General features: G+C 56.0%; 1 protein-coding gene and 1 long non-coding RNA gene across 3 annotated transcripts; both read left to right on the top strand.

Moving 5' to 3' along the window:
- Positions 1-777: 777 nt before the first annotated feature.
- LOC118970056 (uncharacterized) lies at positions 778-4,475 on the top strand. Of its 2 annotated transcripts, none has more exons than XR_012126521.1 (4): positions 778-1,251; positions 1,932-1,991; positions 2,097-2,165; positions 3,391-4,475. It is a non-coding gene; the product is annotated as an uncharacterized lncRNA (long non-coding RNA). The 2 variants fall into 2 exon arrangements; XR_005057865.2 differs by having other exon boundaries at positions 3,235-4,475.
- A 143-nt stretch (positions 4,476-4,618) lies between these two features.
- Positions 4,619-14,503, top strand: BCL3 (BCL3 transcription coactivator). Its single transcript, XM_017671298.3, has 9 exons — positions 4,619-5,325; positions 6,984-7,137; positions 11,676-11,784; positions 11,989-12,193; positions 12,301-12,389; positions 12,569-12,646; positions 13,146-13,313; positions 13,578-13,695; positions 13,891-14,503. The coding sequence occupies exons 1-9, from the start codon at positions 5,070-5,072 to the stop codon at positions 14,073-14,075; spliced, it is 1,362 nt and encodes a 453-aa protein (XP_017526787.2). The 5' UTR covers positions 4,619-5,069; the 3' UTR covers positions 14,076-14,503.
- The last annotated feature ends 3,657 nt before the right edge of the window (positions 14,504-18,160 follow it).

The following is an 18,160-nucleotide window of genomic DNA, read 5'->3' as shown; positions in this document are numbered from 1 at the left end:
CAACGCAAAGACTGCCCGTTAGAGGAATCCCACAGTGGGCAGAAATGGCCAGAGCTTCCTACCCTGCCTGGCTCAGTCAGTGGCCAGAGGCTGCTCAGAGACCGTGTCCCTGACTGGCAAGCTGAGGCAGACCTTGAAGGGGCCAACTGTGGGAGGCTGCCAGCCAGCCATCTGCACGCCTGGCAGCTGGGCCACAAGTCTTTTCTTGAAGGGAGATCCAAGCAGCATGTGTCTGTAGCAGCCTCTCCCATACTCTATATTACTAACAGCAATCATTTAAAAATAATATCTTCCACTTACCAAGAACTTACTTAGTGCCAGACTGGGCTGATGCGCATTAACTCATTTGACCCTCTCAACAACCCCATGCACTATTTTTGTCCCCACTTCATAGATGAGAAAACTGAAGCTCAGAGACGGTAAGTGGCCTGCCCAGGATTACACAGCTGTGAAGTGGTGGAGCTGAGGTTCCAACCCAAACAAGTAGACAGCAGTTACAGATGAGGACACTGAGGCCCAGCATTACACTGCCTGGCCGTCCACCATGACCTCAGTGGGACCCCTCGGACCTTCCCAGAACCACACCCCCATGGCAGATGCTGATATCCACAGACCTCATCCCACCACATCACCCTTGTCTGATCAAAGCAGTGCATTGCGGGGAGGGTGTCCTTCTCGAAACCTGCCAAGAGATGTTGCAATCCTCTGACTCAGAGACCTGCGTGCCGACCCAGCAAGAGGGAGAAAGGGGAAGATTAAGTCTTGGCCTAGGCCCCAGATGGGCTGATTCTGCTGGTGCCAGAGGTTCCAGCAGCTGCCAAGGCCCTAGGGTGGGGAGGAATCAGGAGGTGCAGGCTGCGCTGCAGGAAGCTGGCCTGCGTTCACCCTTGGGGTCGGGTAGGGGCAGTGCTGGCGGAGCTGTCTGCAGACCCGGGGTGGACTTCCAACCCAGAGTGCTGTGACCTTGGGCAAGGCTCTCCCTGGCTGGACTCACAGTCTCTGTTTTCCTTTGTCTGCAAAACTCACTCTGTTCCCTCCTCCTGGACCCTCCCTGTGCCTGGAGGCAGCAAAGGAGCGCTGTGGAAGCCTATAAACCTTGCTAATCCCTGAAGATGCTGTTGGGTGCATGACTGTCTGTCCCGGCCTGAGTTTCCCCATCTAAGCCATTCCTTCCCAGGGCTCAAGGGTATCCAGAATTATAGCTGGCCGGGAGGACCTGCACTCTCTGGGACCAGTGACCAGCCCTCCCAGGTCAGCGGGTGCAGCAACCCAGGGTGCTGGGGTCACAGAGACTTAGCTTAAAATCTTGACACCCCCCTGTCCCTCACCACATGACCCTGGACAGTGACTTAGCCCCTCGGTGCATGTTCCCTTCTCTGTAAAATGGAACTTCAGTTACATTTTCCTCACAGGCATTGAGAGGACAAAGTGGGCCAATTTCTAGTGGGAGCTCAGCCCAGAATGAATGGGTCCATTTTGTGTCATCTCTGGGTAGAAAACAGTGACAAGGAAGGCCTGGTCTGATGGATTATAGCAGGCAATATGCGGACAAGAATGGACATTATTCATTCATTCATTCTGCACACCTGGTCTCACTCAATCTTCTCAGCAATCCTGTGAGGCAGTAACTGTTGTCATCCCCAACTGTGAAGTCACCACAAACGCACAGAGAAGGAAAGTCACCTACCCAAGGTCACACAGCTAACAGAAGGCAGAGCCAGGGCTCTAACCCATGTCTCTAATCAAAGCATGTTGAATCCTAATTTCCTCAATGAAATGGGTCCTGCTGCTAAAAATGTGGGTTAATTGATTATAATAATTATTTTTATTCCTTTGGTTATAATAGGAATAACAATAAAGATGTTGCACTTTCTGTACATCAGGTCTTAGAGGATGGAAGGATTGTTTTCTTGATTTAGTCTGTTTTACAGGTGAGGAAGCTGAGGCCCCACAAGGGTGAACAACTGCCTGGAGTCACCGAGCTCACGAAGGTGGGAGACCAGACTCGCACCCAGGCCCAGTGGGCAGCTAGGCAGGGCAAGATCCAGGAATTGATGGGAATGTATGGTCTGATCAGACTTACCCTCTCTTTTTAGATCAAGAAAGCTGCCACAAGCCCACAGGCTTCTAGCTGGGACTTCGTTGCCCTCTCAGGACTTGATCAGGTACAATCTTGACCCCTCCTTCCCCAAGGGAACTTGTGGAGGACAAGGTGGGAAGCAGCAGAGGGAAAGAGGAGAGGATCTGAACAGGTATAAAGGGCAGCCTGCAAGGGGAAATGGTTAGACACCAAGCAGCACTTCCGGGCCTTCGCTGGGAAGTCTCTGGGACTCATCCAGGGGCTGCCCCTGCCAGCAGGGGGCCTCCAGTGCTCAAGGCCCAGAGATGGGAGACCCCAGCCTTCCCTGCCTGGGGTGCAGGGAGCTGGGGGGAAATGAGGGGGTAGCCGTCCTGGTTCCGCATCCTCCGTTCCCGACACAGGAGGGAGGTGGCTGTGGGAGCTGGGACTTTCCTGAGCAGCTAAAGATTCTGGGAAATCAGACAGCTGCAGGGTGGGGCTGACTCCAGACCTCCCTTCCCTTCCCTCCCCTCAGTCCAGGCTCCTTCCCCAAACACGCCTCTCTTCCCTCCACTCCAAGGAGGCCCTCCTCAAACTGTTCCTCCTCCCTCAGGCCCTCAGATCTTCTCCCTCAAGTCTCCTCCTCCCCAGGAATTCACTTCCACTCTCAGACCCTCCCCAGAGCTCCTCCCGCTCAGCCCCTTCCTTTTCCCCAGCTCTCTCCTCCCTCAGAGATGCTCTCACCCTTGGTCCCTCTCAGACTCCCTCAGACCATGTGTCGTTTTCAGACTTGTCTTCCTCCTTCAGGTCCGCATCCCCCAGACTTTCATCTCTCACCCGCCCTCACACTCAGAGCCCCCAGAACCTCTCAGACCTTCCACGGCCCCTCTAGGCCAAGAGCAGATGCCCCCCAACCCAATCCTGCCTGGACCCAGAGCCATTGATCCACCTGCCACCGGGAGAACAGGTGTAGGAGGAACGCAGGTGTCCTTCCAGGGTCCCACTTCGACAAGTCCCGGCCCTCCAAGGCTCAGCTGTCCCTGTGGAGCTGGGGGGCAATGCTCGACATCCCATCCCTGTCCTGTGTTTGAGAGTCCCCAGAGGAGAGGGCCGGGTGGCTGGGGACCGCAGCACTTGGCCTTCCCCACCTAATCCCGTCACCTCTTCCCTTGCAGACCCCACAACACTGCGGGGCAGGGGGTGACCTCCGCCCCGTTTGCCAGAAGAACAAACTGAGTCTCAAGAGAGAGGACTTATCAGAGGTCCCGCAGGAGTAAGAGGCAGCGGTGGGGTTTGACCCAGGCCTTGACCCAGATGTTTCCCCAATACAGGAGCTGAGAGTGAGATCCAGAGACCGGCGGAGAGAAGGGGAAGGGCTGAGGCCTCTGCCCACAGCTGCTCCTCACATCCCAGGTTAACGATCCATTGGGGCGCAGCCCAAGTCCTGGGCAAAGTACCTCTGTGGAGACCCACTTTCAGGTCTCGGAGAGACGCTGCCTCGGAGACACGGGTATCCGCAGGCAGAAAGAGGGGATGGGTCCCAGAGACCGAGAGGAGGCCAGGCCTGGAGGGAAAGGGTTGCAGAAGCGGGGGGAGACACACACAGAGAACCAGGAGGACCCTGCGTGCCACCTGGACAGGTCCGGGATGCAGCCCCCACTCTCCCGACCCCCTAAATCCCCAAAACCTCCCCGTCCGCCTCCACTAACTCATTGACCGGGACTCAACCCCAGAGACGGTCCCGCCTCCAGGGAAATCCGGGAAAGCCCCGCGCGCTGGGGCCCCTCCCTGGGGAGGGGAGAAGGGAGACAGGGGCGGGGCCTCGGAGGAGGCCCGCCTCTGCCCCGCCTCCCCCCTCACCACCAGCCCCTGCCTCCCTCTGAGTCATTCCCCCAACTCGCCCGGCTTGTTCCCCACCCACAACCCCGCCCAGGGAGTAGGGGAGAAGGGGGAGCCAGGCTGCCCCCCACCCCCGGGCCCGGGCTCTGGTCTTGTGTCTGCGTCTATGCGAAGTCTCCGTGTCTCTTTCCCTCGGTCTCTCCGGGTCTCTCCGGGTCTCTCGGCCCCGCGGCTTGGGCAGGGTGCGGGGACAGCGCGGGAGGCACACTCAGTGCCCCGCCGTGCACTCCCCGCCCCCCGGCTCCCGCCCCCAGCCAAGCTCAGTCCGCGGCTGGGACGCACGCAGGGGGCAGACACGCGGGCAGGGCCGGCGGCGCATAGAGGCTGGGCGCCCGCCGAGAGCACTCCCTGACCTGGGTGCGTCTTTTCACTCCCACAAAGGAGGAAACGGCTCAGAGAAGGGAAGTGCCTGGTCAAGGTCACCCGGCGGGGAAGTGGGAGGCAGGACTCGAACCCGCGTCCTAGCGACCCCAAAGGCCCCAGGGAGTTGCCTCTCTCGGGGAGAGGCTGAGAGAGACAGAGGCTGTCAGGATACAGAGAGATGGCACACACCCATTGAGACAGTAGAGACGGAGACCGTGAGAACAGAGAGTCAGAGATCTAGAGAGATGCTCAGAAAAACACCTATTTACATCCGGGCAGGAGCGGCGGAGAGACAGAGTTACCGAGACTTAGAGATACAGAGATAGAGACACAGCCAGAGAGACCAAAACAGAAACAGCAACCGCGAGGCCCGCAGCCGCAGAGGGCGGGGGGGACCCCAGCCCTGACTCCGCCTCTCCGCCCCGCCCCCGCCGAGGCCGGGAGCCCGGGGCGCCGCGGGGCCGCAGGGGGCGGGCGCGGGCCCGGGAGCGGCGCGGGCGGGGCGCTCGGCGGCTGCACCGCGGAGCGGCGGAGCGACGGCAGGTCCAGGAAACCCCTGGGGCGGACGGGTGGCCCCGGGGGGGCCGGGGGCGGGGAGGCGGGCGGCCGGCACCGCCCCGGCCGACAAAAGTCCCTTCAGTTCAGCCGGCGGCAGGGGAAGTCCCGGCGCCCGGCGCAGCCACCCTCCCGGGACACCAAGCCGAGCTGCGCTCCGGCCGCCCGCTCGGCCGCCGTCCCCGGCGGCCCCATGCCCCGATGCCCCGCGGGGGCCATGGACGAGGGGCCCGTGGACCTGCGCACCAGGCCCAAGGCCGCCGGACCCCCGGGCGCCGCGCTACCGCTCCGCAAGCGCCCTCTGCGTGCACCCTCCCCGGAGCCTGCTGCTCCCCGCGGCGCTGCGGGCCCAGTTGTCTCTCCAGATCCCCTGCGTGGCGGCTCCGACGTGCCAGCAGTACCCGCGCCCCGCCACGGCCTGGCCCGGCCAGAAGCGCTTTACTACCAGAGTGAGTGGCTCCCTCGGGTCAGGGGCTGGGTGGGGGCCAGACAGGGCATAGGGTCACCAGGGCTGGGGACAGAGTTCAGAACACACATAAAAGCTGTCCCAGGGAACTGAGCAACAGGGGCACAGAATTCAAGGCCCCAGGGACACAGACACAGGGTTCCTGGGAAGCTGGGGGCAGAGCCTGAGGTCTCAGGGACAGAGATATGGGTGTGCTAGGAAGCTGGGTCCTCAGGGGGCTCTGGGGCACAGAGCCCAGGGGCTAAATACCACAGATGTGAGGATCCAGGGGACAGTGCATAGCAGTACAGATAGGGGGTCTCATGGAATCCAGGGGGCAGAAACTGTAGTCTCAGGAACACAGATTGAAAAACCCAGATATTCAGGGTTATGGGGAATCAGTACCTGGGCCCAAGAAACGGGTTCATGGAATCCAGAGAGATGGGGTCAAAGGGAGTCAGGGGAACAGAGACTGAAGTTCTAAGGAGAAAGATATTAGGGATCCCAGGCAATGAAAACTCAGGAACCAGGAAATCAAGGGACAGTGGGAATGAGAACAGAGTGGGAGTTCTGAGCACTCTCATATCTGGAGCCACAAGGATCCAAGGAAATGGACCCAGATAGTGGGAGTCCTGAGGAGCCAATGACACAGAGATCCGGCGTTCTGGGCACCTAGTTATGTGTGGTCACAGGGATCGGAGTCTCACCTGAGGTCACAAATTCAGGTGGCCCTAGGGAGCTTGGGAACTGAGGATTCTAGGAATGGGGGACGACTGAGGAATGCTAGGATTTAGGGCCAGGATGAATGATTCAGGGGTCTCTGGGCAGAAGGCCACAGAGTGACAAGACCTGGTACAGGAAAAACAGGGATCTAAAAACTTAGGGTTTCAGGAATGGGGTCCCCCGAGGATCAGGAGGTGACAGAGAAGGCCAAACACCATTCTCCCTAGCCCACCTCCACCCCTGATCTCAAGGAAGGGGCATCCCCTACCACATCTGTGCCCAACTCACCATCGCTGAGTGACCCCCAAAGCTGCAGAGGACCCACACCTAGTGCTTCTAGGCCCTTGCCCAGTCCCTACACCTTCCATCTCATCAGAGTTCAGCAGGTGGAGAGCTTCAAGCTCTGCATCAGGAACCCTGCCACTATCTCTTCCCCTTTCCCTTCCCTGGGTGAGAACTCAGGCCTCAGTTTTCCCCATCTGTGTGATGGGTGGGTATAGATTTGACTACTGCCATGGTCTCATCCAATAGTTTGATCTGAACTGGATTCTGCCACCACCCCCTCTCACCTTATGACCCACCCTTCTCATCAGACTCTCTACACATTCACCCTGCACCGTATAATTCTTGCCTCCCTCAGCCACAAAATAACACAGCAAACAGGTCCTGGGGTCCCCTTCCTTAAGGAACAGTTTGCCTACTGGGAGGTTGGGGGTCAGGCACATGACAAGAGACAATGAGAGTGACCAGGCTCAGGGGAAGCTGCTGGAGCACAGAAGGGGATGTGGAAGGGGAATTTGTCTTGGGCCATGAGGATCCAGTATGAGATGCAAAAGGGATTTGGAAAAGCATGCAGGTGATGGGCAGCAAAGGCCGGAGATGAGGAGTGGGGGTTAAGGTCTGTGATTTGCCCTCATGCTTGTCCTTTCTCTGTCCCAGGGCCTTTACTGCCCCTATATCCCACCCCGACCATGGGGTCCCCCTTTCCTCTGCTGAACCTGCCTACACCCCTGTACCCCATGGTGTGCTCCATGGAACATCCCCTATCGGCTGACATCGCCATGGCCACCCGTGCAGATGAGGACGGTGACACGTGAGTGACAGCCCCCATTAAAGCAGGGTGGCAGTGGGGAGTAGGGAAGACAGCCCTCTACCTGCCTTACCCACCACAACACAGGGGCACTCAGCTTGGGCTTTTGAATTACCTCAATCTGAGTTAGAATCCTATCTCTACCGCTGGCTGTGTGACTTTGAGCAAAGCCCTTTCCCTCTCTGAGCTTCAGTTTTCTTGTCTGAAAAAAGGGCACCCTTAGAGCACTTACCTCCTAGGACTGTTTTGTGGGGGCTTCAGATTTTTTTTATCACAACCCAAAAATGAGAAAGACAGTTCGTTGATTGATTATATGAATTATGTATGTCAAGCTCCTAGTGCCGAGCCTCATAGAGCATAACGGCTCAATAAGTATTAATATTATTGTTATTATTACTACTTTATATTAAACCCATCACATATATGCTTGACATATAAGCCTGTAATAAAAATCGCACAGAACAAAACAAGACTCACCCTGACTACATGGGATCTACTTTAGTGTTTCCTATTCTAGTCTATTTCATTGTTTCATGGTCACAGGCCACTAAATGAATTTGACAGTCTCTTAAATTGATTTCACAAATCCCATGGTTTGTTACCTGCACTTGGGAAAATGTTTCTTGAGGCTGCTGAGAAGTCCTGTACAGGAGGCTTAGCCCTGTGCTTACTTAGCACATAGTAAGCACTCAACACACTTACCGGTCATGATTATTATTATTTTATCGACTTGGGTTTGAATCTCAGCTGACCACTTACTTGTCCCTGTCTGCCTCAGTTTCCCCCTGTAAAAACAGGAATCGTATGTGTGTGAGGGTCTCTGTGAGGCAGAAATGAGATGATGACATGCTTACCTGGGAAGTGGTTTGGGGACTGGAAACCATAGAGAGGGAGAGGATGAACAGGCCTATTTTTGCAGGGAAAAGGGGAGCCTTTACCATAGGCCCACTGGTTGCCTTCACATCCCTGAGCCTCAATTTCCCTATCTGGAAATTGGGGCTCATAATAGCACATGTCACAACTAGGATTCAGTGCAAGGATGTATGTACATATAGTACATAGAACAGGGCCATGCGCATAGTAGGTGCTCAGTACGTGTGAGCTGGTGGTGTTCCAGCAGACTTCCAACCCAGGTGGTTGTGGGCCATCCGTGTGAGTCCAAGCGGGAGAAAGTGCTTGAGATTTATAAAGAGCTCAGTAGAACTAGTTCCTTCCTCCTCTGGGTGCCTCAGGGGTCATCTGTGAAAAAGATTTAATTTGTATCTGCCCCCAGGGGTAAGTTGTTGGCAGCCTGTGAAAGCAAGGTGCAGAAAGGGACCTGGCCTACCAGTCTCCAGCCCCGTGCCCCACCCGCCCTCGCCCGCTCTCCCCCCTCTCTTCCAAAGCAAACACTTCTGCCTCAGCTGCCTGCTGGGGGAAATCCCTTCCCGCAGAACCTGACCGCAGCCCAGCTGCTCTGCCTCCCCCACGTCAGCACCCGTCACTCACTCGCAGCCTCCCCCTCCTGGCGCTCACTCTAACCTTAACCCCTTCCGCTGGGGCCGAGTCTTTACCGGAATGGGCAGCTGGCTCAGTCCGGGGGCGGGGGAGGGGGACACGCTAAGTCTCGGGGCCGAAGCAGCAAAGCTTGGTTAGAAGCTGGACTTCAAAGGACTAAAGGGAGCAAGAATCTCAGGGTATCTGGACCTCCAAGAGGCCAGGCACTGGGGAGCTGGAAATCTGGACTTCCAGAGAGAAGGGACGTGTTCTGAGTCCCAGAGAGCAGAGGTTGGGGGGTCTTACAGTCCTTGACCCTTGAGGGGGTAAGGAACAGGGCGCAGAGCAGCTTGGGGATCTAGACGTCGGAGGGACTGAGGAAGGCCGTATCCACAAAGAACCAGGGCACCGTATTCCTGGGTGCGAAGAGATCTTGGGGGTGGATGCCGAGTTCGGGGGTTAGGGAGCAAGCCAGAGTGTTAAGTGCAGACGGGTGGAGCTCCAGAGGAGCCTCCAGGCTGGAGGACTTTGAGTCTTTCTTTATTCTCCAGGGAAGCTAGGTCTCTGGACTGGGCTCCCTCCTCCGCCGCCCCATTCGAGGATGGAAGTTGGGGTGCCGGGGGTGGCCGGGGTACATCCCCGGCGAGAAAGGCTTCCCTCCCCCGGGAGCAGGAAGCTGAGCCCCGCCCAGCAGACCTGTTACTGGAAGTCCGAGGGCTGGGCCGCCCCTCCCGTCCCCACTTCCTCCAGCCCCGCCCCACCCCCTGCAGCCCGCGCGTTTATGGGAACTCGGGCCTGGACGGTTTCTCTGAAATCATTCTCTCCCTCTGCCCTCACTTAACCCTGCCCGCCCCGAGAGGGACCCAGGCCGGGCGTCCTGGGAGCTGCAAGAAGGGCTGGGAGCCCTTCCTGGGGGCCAGGGGCCCAGGTCCCCCCAACATTTTCCTTTTAAATTTGCCTTTTACGGATCAGAATCCAGGTTCTGCAGACTCCTGGGAGATAGGCGCTATTGTGGGCTGTATCTGACAGCGGAGAAAACCAGGCTCACGAGCGCCACGTGACTTTGCCCTAGGACACAGAGCTAGAGCAAGTCGCAGCCCAATTTGCAAACGTGGCCTGCTTAGCCCCCCAAATACCCCTGGGCGTCAGGATTTCTTTGCCACCGGCGATGCATCTGAGGGAGCTGGTTTAAAACGTGGATTCTACCCATAGGAACAGAGATCAAATTTGTGGTTGCCGGAGTGGGGGGTGAGGGGAGGAATTAGGTAAAGGGGGTCATAAGGTACATACTTCCAGTAATAAGTTCTGGAGATATAATACACAGCATGGTGACTATAGCATTGTGTAGATGGAACTTGCTGAGCATAGATCTTCAAAGTTCTCATCCGAGGGAAAACAATGTAACTATGAGAGGGGATAGATGTTAAGGAAAAAAATTTACTGTGATAATCATTTTGCAATATATACTGGGAAAACATAATCCCTAAAAATAATAATAAAATAAAATGTGGATTCTGGATGCATATCCCATAACTGAGAGGACCACTCTTCACCTGCCTGTGCAAGGCCTGGTTAATGAGCAGGCAGTGGGGGACGAGAAAGTAATTGTTCTAGTAAAAGGACATCAAGGGAAGGTTGTGCAGCCTGTGTGCAGGGCCCTCAGCTTTGTGCCCTCCAGGCATGTGCCCCCACCCCTCACAGTCATCCCAGACAGCTCTCTGCTCTAAGTGGTTCTTCCAGGTTGGAGGCCATGGGAAGCAGGTGGTTTATCTGGCAATGAGAAGTGCTCTTGAGATCTATGCATGTGAGGATTAAGGAATCAGGTCTAGGCAGAGGGAGAAGCTGAGCTCCTATGCAGTCTCAACAGGGCCTTGGCTGTCCCCCGGGGAATGTTGCAGCTGGAGTGGCCTTCAGAGTTGGGGCCAGAAGCCTGGACCCTCTGTGCCAGCACTGACCGGCCACTGGATGCCACTGGATGATGGCTGTCACTCGTGACCTAAGCCAGCAGCTCTTTTCAGTGGAGGATAATTCCCAGAAAGAGCTGAGAGCGCTAACCTCCCTGGAAACTGGGAGAATGAGTCCTTCAGTCCGGAATGGGGGATCCCAGCACCCAAAATGACCCTTTTCCTTTTGGGCAAAACTTCCAGCACATAGAAACTCTTGGGTTGGAGACTGAACACAATATACATCATGTTATAACTGATGGAGACCTGAATGGCACATCAAGTTCATCCCCACTCATTTCACAGATGAGGAACTATGGCCTGGAGAGGAGTAGGAACATGGTCATCAGCTTCAAGGATGGCCAGGGATCATTGAGATGGATTCATTGGTTTGGTGCATGTTTGCACTGAATTCAGTGCCTGTTGGAGCCCACTCAGCATCAGCCACTGCCTTAGGTACTGGGCAGTGACTGAAGCATACAATACGCCCTGCACTGGTGGAGCTGACATTCTAACAGGGGAGATTCAGACAGGAAACTAAACTGTACAATGTCAGGTGATGATGTGGAGGAAAATTAAGCAGGGTAAGGGAAAGGGTAGTGAGCTGCAGCTGTATCATTTCAACAGAGGCCCGAACAGGGAGCAAGTGCTGCAGATACCTAGGGGAAAACTGTTCCAAGCAGAGGGAACAGCCAGTGCAAAGGCCCGGGGAGGCAGGCATGCTTGGTGTGTTTGAGGAATAGCAAAGAGGCCAGTGGCCAGAACAGAGTGTGGAGAGAGGGACTGAAGAGGGGGAGATAAGGTCCTAGCAGGCCTGTGGCCCATAGTGAAGAAGTTGACAGAGGAAGTATGACCTGATGTACGTTCTAAAAAGGTCCCTCTGGCTGCTACGTAGGGAGCTATCAGCCAGGTAGGGGTGGAAGCAGGGAGGCCAGTGAGGAGGGGACAGTTCAGGAGGGAAATAATCATAGCTGAAGCAGGAAAAACAGACTGAGGGTAGGGAGAAGTGGTTGCACTCTGGAGATACTTCCAAAGTATATGGCACATATTTGAGTTAGCACTGCTAAGAGTACGGGAGCGACAGGTGCCCGGCCCCTAATTACTGTGATCTCCCACCCCCAGGCCACTTCATATTGCAGTAGTGCAGGGCAATCTGCCAGCTGTGCATCGGATGGTCAACCTTTTCCAACATGGGGGTCGGGACCTGGATATCTACAACAACCTACGGCAGGTGAGGATGGGGGCCTGGGAGCCTGGGCTGAGTCCTGGAGGGAGGAAGAGCTGGGAGCCCTGACTCTTGAGTCTGAGGGAAGAGGTGCTCCAGATTTCTGGTTCCCGAGTACGACTGCAGCTGGGGTTCAGGACTCAAATTGTGAGGGAGACGGGACTAGGACACAGGGCTGGGCACAGGTTCCTCACAGTCTCTCTTCCCTAGACTCCGCTACACCTGGGTGTGATCACCACGCTGCCCTCTGTGGTCCGGCTCCTAGTGATGGCTGGTGCCAGCCCCATGGCACTGGACCGCCATGGCCAGACGGCGGCCCACCTGGCATGTGAGCACCGCAGCCCGACGTGCCTGCGGGCCCTGCTGGACAGCGCAGCCCCGGGCTCGGTGGACCTGGAGGCCCGCAATTATGACGGTGAGCACCCTGCCGGGCACAGGGTGGGGGCTGGCTGGCTGGACCGGAGCCTTTCTGGAGCTGCAAAGCCCCAGGCCCAGGTTTTAGCTGAGTCTCCCTGTCCTCAGGGCTCACCGCCCTGCACGTGGCCGTGAACACCGAGTGCCCCGAGGCCGTGCGGCTCTTACTGGAGCGAGGCGCGGACATCGACGCGGTGGTGAGCAAGCGCCTACGGGGGGTGGGGCCAAGAAGGGGGCGGAGCTGGCGTGGGGGAACGCCCGAGTGGGTGGGGGTGCGGCTGGAAGTCTACCGGGATTGAGCGCAGCGGTAGGGATGTGGGAGGCGGCCGTTTGGGCAGAGCTCGGAGAGACTCAAAGGCCTTCCCTCCTGCCGCAGGACATTAAGAGTGGCCGCTCCCCACTCATCCACGCAGTAGAAAACAACAGCCTGAGCATGGTGCAGCTCCTGCTGCAGGTGCGTACGGCCCCTGCCCCTGGCCTCGCCCACCCTTTAATCCGGCACCAACCCAGCTGTCGCCCAGTCCCTGGCACTAACCCCGCCTTCCAGTTCTGGCTGCCGCTCTGGTTCCACGTCCAGCTCTGACCCTTCTAGGCCTGTTTCTGTCAGTCCTGTGACTTCATCCCGCAGGCTGCGAACTTGTCCCGGGCCCTCTCCCAATCCTCCCCGTCCTCAAAACGGCCCAGGCCTGGGCCCGCGATAGCCTTGCTGATCCTGCCTTCCGGCCTGGGCCTTGCCCCGCGCTGCCCTTCCGCCCCGACTGGACCCTGGACCCTTCCCTTCGCTGACTCCGCCCCTTGGAGGCGCGCGCTGGCTGCTTAAGCGCGGCCCGCCCAGTCCGGCTCCGGCCCGCCCTGGCCCCTAGGTCCCACCCGCCATCAACCCCCAACCCCCGCCTCCGCCCCTGCCGTGGCCCCGCCCCCCCCGCGGTGCTGACCCGCGCTCCCGCCCGCAGCACGGCGCCAACGTGAATGCCCAGATGTACTCGGGGAGCTCGGCGCTGCACTCGGCGTCGGGCCGTGGGCTCCTCCCGCTCGTGCGCACGCTGGTCCGCAGTGGCGCTGACAGTGGCCTCAAGAACTGCCACAACGACACGCCGCTCATGGTGGCACGCAGCCGTCGGGTGAGTGGGGGGGGCTGGGGGCGGCGCCTGCACCGGCCCGCGGGGGCGTGCCAGGTGTGTGGGCGTGTGTGTCTGGGCCGGTGCGTGCCGGGTGTAAGGTCCAGACAGAGGACAGACCGAGGCACCAGGAAAGGAAGTGCCTGGCCACCTGCCCGCGCTGAGCAGGAGGCTTGCACACTCACAGACCCCAGGAGCAAGGAGCCTGGAGAGAGGGAGGCCTGTGTGGGCGGCAGTGGCCTGGTGGTGACCCCCATCTTCCTTCAGGTCATCGACATTCTGAGGGGGAAGGCCATGCGGCCTGCGCCTGCGTCCCAGCCAGAGCCCGCCCCCGACAGGGGAGCCACCACCTCCCCTGAAAGCAGCAGCCTCCTCAGCTCCAATGGTGAGAACCCGGCTCCCAGGGCCAGAGCCCAGCCACTCCCTGCTGCGTGCAACTCAGACCCCAGGCTGTCCCATTTGCCCCCAGAGCCCATCAGGTTCCCACTGGTCCTCACTCAGGACCCTGGAGTTGGGGTCCCAGCCCCCTTCTCTCTGGATCCAGTTGCCGGTGCTGACCCCGCCCCTCTCTCTTCCACAGGTCTTTCTGCATCACCCCCCTCCTCGCCCTCCCAGTCTCCCCCCAAGGACCCTCCTGGATTCCCCATGGCTCCCCCCAATTTCTTCCTTCCTCCCTCATCTCCACCTGCCTTCCTGCCCTTTGCTGGGGTCCTCCGAACCCCTGGCAGGCCAGTGCCCCCCTCCCCAGCTCCAGGAGGCAGCTGAGAGCAACGGGGGGGCAGATCTCGGACTTATGAGGAGGGACCCCCCTGCCCTCCTGGAAACTGTGAAGACCTCACTCTGCCCCCCCACCACCACCTCCTCATCTTTGGGACCACGATTTCAGGATTTGCACAGAGGCCCGTGTGTCTACCCATAAGTCCCCTCTTCTAAGCACAGATATTCCCCCGTCTCGTCCTCCTCAGGACTCTTACTCCCATTATTCTCAGGCACCAGTCCCCGCCTGGAATTCCACCCAGACATTCATTTCCTTCTCCCCCAGAGCTGGTGGAACCAGGGAATAGCCACTCCTCTCTGCCCGCTACCCAGTCCGTGAGGAGGGAGAGATGGGCTGTAGCCAGGCACTGATAACAATGTAAATTATTAGGCATTTCAGTTGAATTTCTTTTGTAATAAACTATTTTTGTACCATATCCCCGGCTTGGCTGGACCTTTTTCGTGAGGAGTTGTGTTTGTGTGTGTGCACAACGTACGCCGTATCCAGCTGACTCCTTGGAGTGACCTTTTTTGATTCCCAGACTGACAGTGACTGGTGGGTGACTCTGGGATTGATTCCCAGTATGTTTGTGAGCGTTCAGTCACTGTGTCACTGTGCCATTGTTTCTGAGGATGACGTGGTATGTAACATCTTTCTGGGGGCCCTTTTGAATTCCATAGTGACTCTGGAAACATGTAGTATGTGTTGCCGAGGGATTTTGAGTTTTGTGGGTCCCTGTGGTGGGACTCTGGCTGTCTCTGGGACTCTGCGTATGTAACATTTGTGAGATCTGCGGTCATCGTGTGATTGTTTCTATGTGACTGCCTCACCTTGTGGGTCCAGGGCCTCCGTGCATACATACAATGTCTGTGTTTTGACTCTGTGGAGGTGTCTCTTACATATTAATCAGGGTTTGCATTTGTTTTCTGTTTCTGCTGTTACAAAGCATCGTAAATTCGGTGTCTTAACACAAGTTTATTCTCTTAACCGTTCTAGAGGTCAGAAGTCCAAAATAATTTTCACTGGGTCAAAGTCAAGGTGTCAGCAGGCTGGTTCCTTCTGGAGGTCGTAGGGAAGAATTTGCTCCCTTGCATTTTCCAGCTTCTGGATGCCGCCTGCATTCCTTGTCTCCTGACCCCTTCCTTGTATCACTCTAATCTCTTGCTTCCATCTGCACTTCTACTCTGATGTCCCTGCTCCCCTCTTAGAAGGACCCTCTGATTACACTGGACCCATGCAGATAATCCAGGATAATAATCTCTCGATCTCAAAATCCTTTCATCACACCTGTAAAATTCTTTTGCCATATAAAGTAACATTCACAGATTTCAGGGATTAGGAAGTCGAACTCTCTCCTTGGGAGCCTTTATCGAACTGCCCCTAGGTCAGCTGCAATCAGAAAAGCAAGGTTACTAGGAGGTGGTAAGATGATTGAGAGATTTGTTACAGGGACTTGACCATCAGGAAAGGAAAACTGGTGTGGGGGAGAGTGAGGACAAGCTGGAACCCCGAGGAAGGACTGGGACCTTTATAGGTGCCCCCTGCCTTCAGCCTTGATGAATGGGGTGTCCTGGGGACAAGCTGGCAACCTTAGTCCCATTCTATTAGTCTTCATGAGTGACCACATGCTTGTGTGTTTCTGAGCGATGGTGAGTGGTCTTTTTTTCCAACCTGGGTCCTCCCTGGGCCTCCGGGTGTTCACGTGCTTGGCCATTGTGAACATTTCTGCTGCCACCACTCTATAACGTATTATGTCTGTGGAGCCAACTGCTTTAATCTCTTCCTGGAAGACACACTGTTGGGTTGCATGAATGGCTGTGTGTGGGGGTGAGGGGGGTGTACACGTGTGCACACATCGTGCGCGTGTACCCCTGGGTGAGCTCTGCCGGGGCGACTGGTATCAGTCTGCCACCCTCACCCAGATGACCATGCGTCTTGTGTGTGTTTTGTGACCACGTACCGGTGTTCCCGAACCTGCCTCTGAGCAACAATGACACGGTGACTGTAGCTGCCTGGGTTGGAGAGCATATTGGCTTCCTAAGGCCACTGTAACAAATGGCCACAAGCTAGGAGGATTGAAACAATAGACATTTATTCTTTTGCAATTCTAGAGGTCAGAAGTCTGAATTCAAGTGGTCAGCAAGGCCACACGCCCTCTAAAGACTGTCGGAGAGTCTAGAAGAGCCTTCCTGCCTCTTGCAGCTTCCGGCGGCTCCAGGCCTGCCTTGGCTGGTGGTTGTGTCACTCATCTCTACCTCCATCTTTACATGGCCTTGTCTGTGTCTGTGTCTTCTCTTCTGCCTCTTTAAGACAATTGTCATTGGGTTTAGGACCCACCAGATAATCCAGGATGATCTCATCTTGAGGTCCTTACCTTGATTACATCTGCAAAGACCCTTTTTCCAAATTAGGTCACATGCACGGGTTCTGGCGGTTAATGTGGGGATGTATCTTTGCAAGGAGCCGCCATCCAACCCACTACAGAGGGTGGCTGTTGGGCCCTGTAAGCAGCTGTCCGTGAGAACACCCCATGCGATAGTCCCCCATGTGTAAGGTCACATACAGTGGCTGCCTCTCCAGCAGACCTGAGCCCTGGGAAGGCAGCCCAGGGCCTCCTTCCCTGCTGCTGCCAGCACACCATCTGTCACCTAGCAGGCCCCCGAGAGCGATGGTAGGAGTGAGCCTCAGCCCTTCCCCACTGCATTACCGTGTCTGCAATTCTTTGCGGCTGTCTGTGGTCCCCTGTCATGCTGGGTGACCAGGGGGTGAACAGAAATGCAAATATTAGCAGCCATTTATTGACGAAGATGGCGCCCATATTCCAGATGAGGGAACTGAGATTCAGAGAGAGCAAGTCTCCGGTCCAAGCCCAGGTCTGCCACCTCCAAAGCCCATGGCCATAATCACTGGGCCCCCCCTGCCTCACAGGAAAGCTGTGTGTGGTTTGTCTATTTTATAAAGTGTGTGTAGGATGGACTGGTTTAAGTAGCATGTGCACCTGTGTGTGCTACTGAATTAGGTGTAGGGTAACAGATGGGTGGGTGACTGAAGGCACAGGCCCTGGAGTCAGAACTGAGTTTGAGCCCTGCCCTTCCATTTCCTAGTTGTGTGACCTTGATTAGATGACTTTATGGCCCTAAGCCTCAGTTTCCTTATCTGTAAAAGTGAAGACACAATGATAGCATCCACTATGCCGGGTTGCTGTCAGGATTAAACACGAATGAATTGTGTACAGTGCTTATAACAGGGCACAGTGCTGAGAAAGAATGTGATAAATGGGAGCTGCTATTGTTATCATCTGGGAACTGGTTTTGAAGACTGTAGGCTGGGGGTAGGGGGATGCAGAGATAATGCGACCTGCTCTCTGTCCTGATAAAAAAAAAATGGGATAACAAGTTCCTAGCCTAGATGTGTGTATTAACTAGACTTTTTATTCATCTGTTGTAACAAAAACCAAAGAAATATAATGGCTTAAATAAGATGGAAGTCTGTTTTTCTTTCATGTAAAGGTCCAGTTAACACTGGGGCTAGAATAGCTTGAAAATGTCAAAGACCCAGGCTCCTCTTACCTTGTTACTCTGCTGCCTTCACCTCACACTTACACCATGTGGTCCAATGCGGCTGCTTCTGCTCTCACCATCACATCCACATTCCAACCACTGAGAAGAAAAAGAAAGTCAAGTGTATGTCCCTGCCCTTTAAGACTACAACCCAGAAGTCATACGCATCACATTCTAGTGGCTAGAATTTAGTCATGTACACTACGATAAGAGCAGCTGGGAAAGGTAGTTTTATCAGGGCAACATATACCCAGCTAAAATTCTGAGGGTCTGTTACAAAAGGAAGAAGGGAGAACGGTTATTGAGGGACAATAAGTATATCTGTCACACAAGCGCTCTGCTAGCAAATGGCTACATGACCCTGGGCAAAGGGACTTCACCCCCTTGAACCCCAGTTTTCTCATATGTAAAATGGGAATAACACCCATCTCCCAAGGTTGATGAGTTGATGAGAATATAATGAGAGTGCATGTGCCAGGTACATTATCAGCCTGGAGTGAGTGTTGGAGTCTCCTTGTGCCTGTGGGTCCAGG

This window comes from Manis javanica, chromosome 17, assembly GCF_040802235.1.
Source record: "Manis javanica isolate MJ-LG chromosome 17, MJ_LKY, whole genome shotgun sequence".
In the NCBI taxonomy this organism is placed as follows: Eukaryota; Metazoa; Chordata; class Mammalia; order Pholidota; family Manidae; genus Manis; species Manis javanica.
This window is presented reverse-complemented; position numbering and strand designations above follow the sequence as displayed.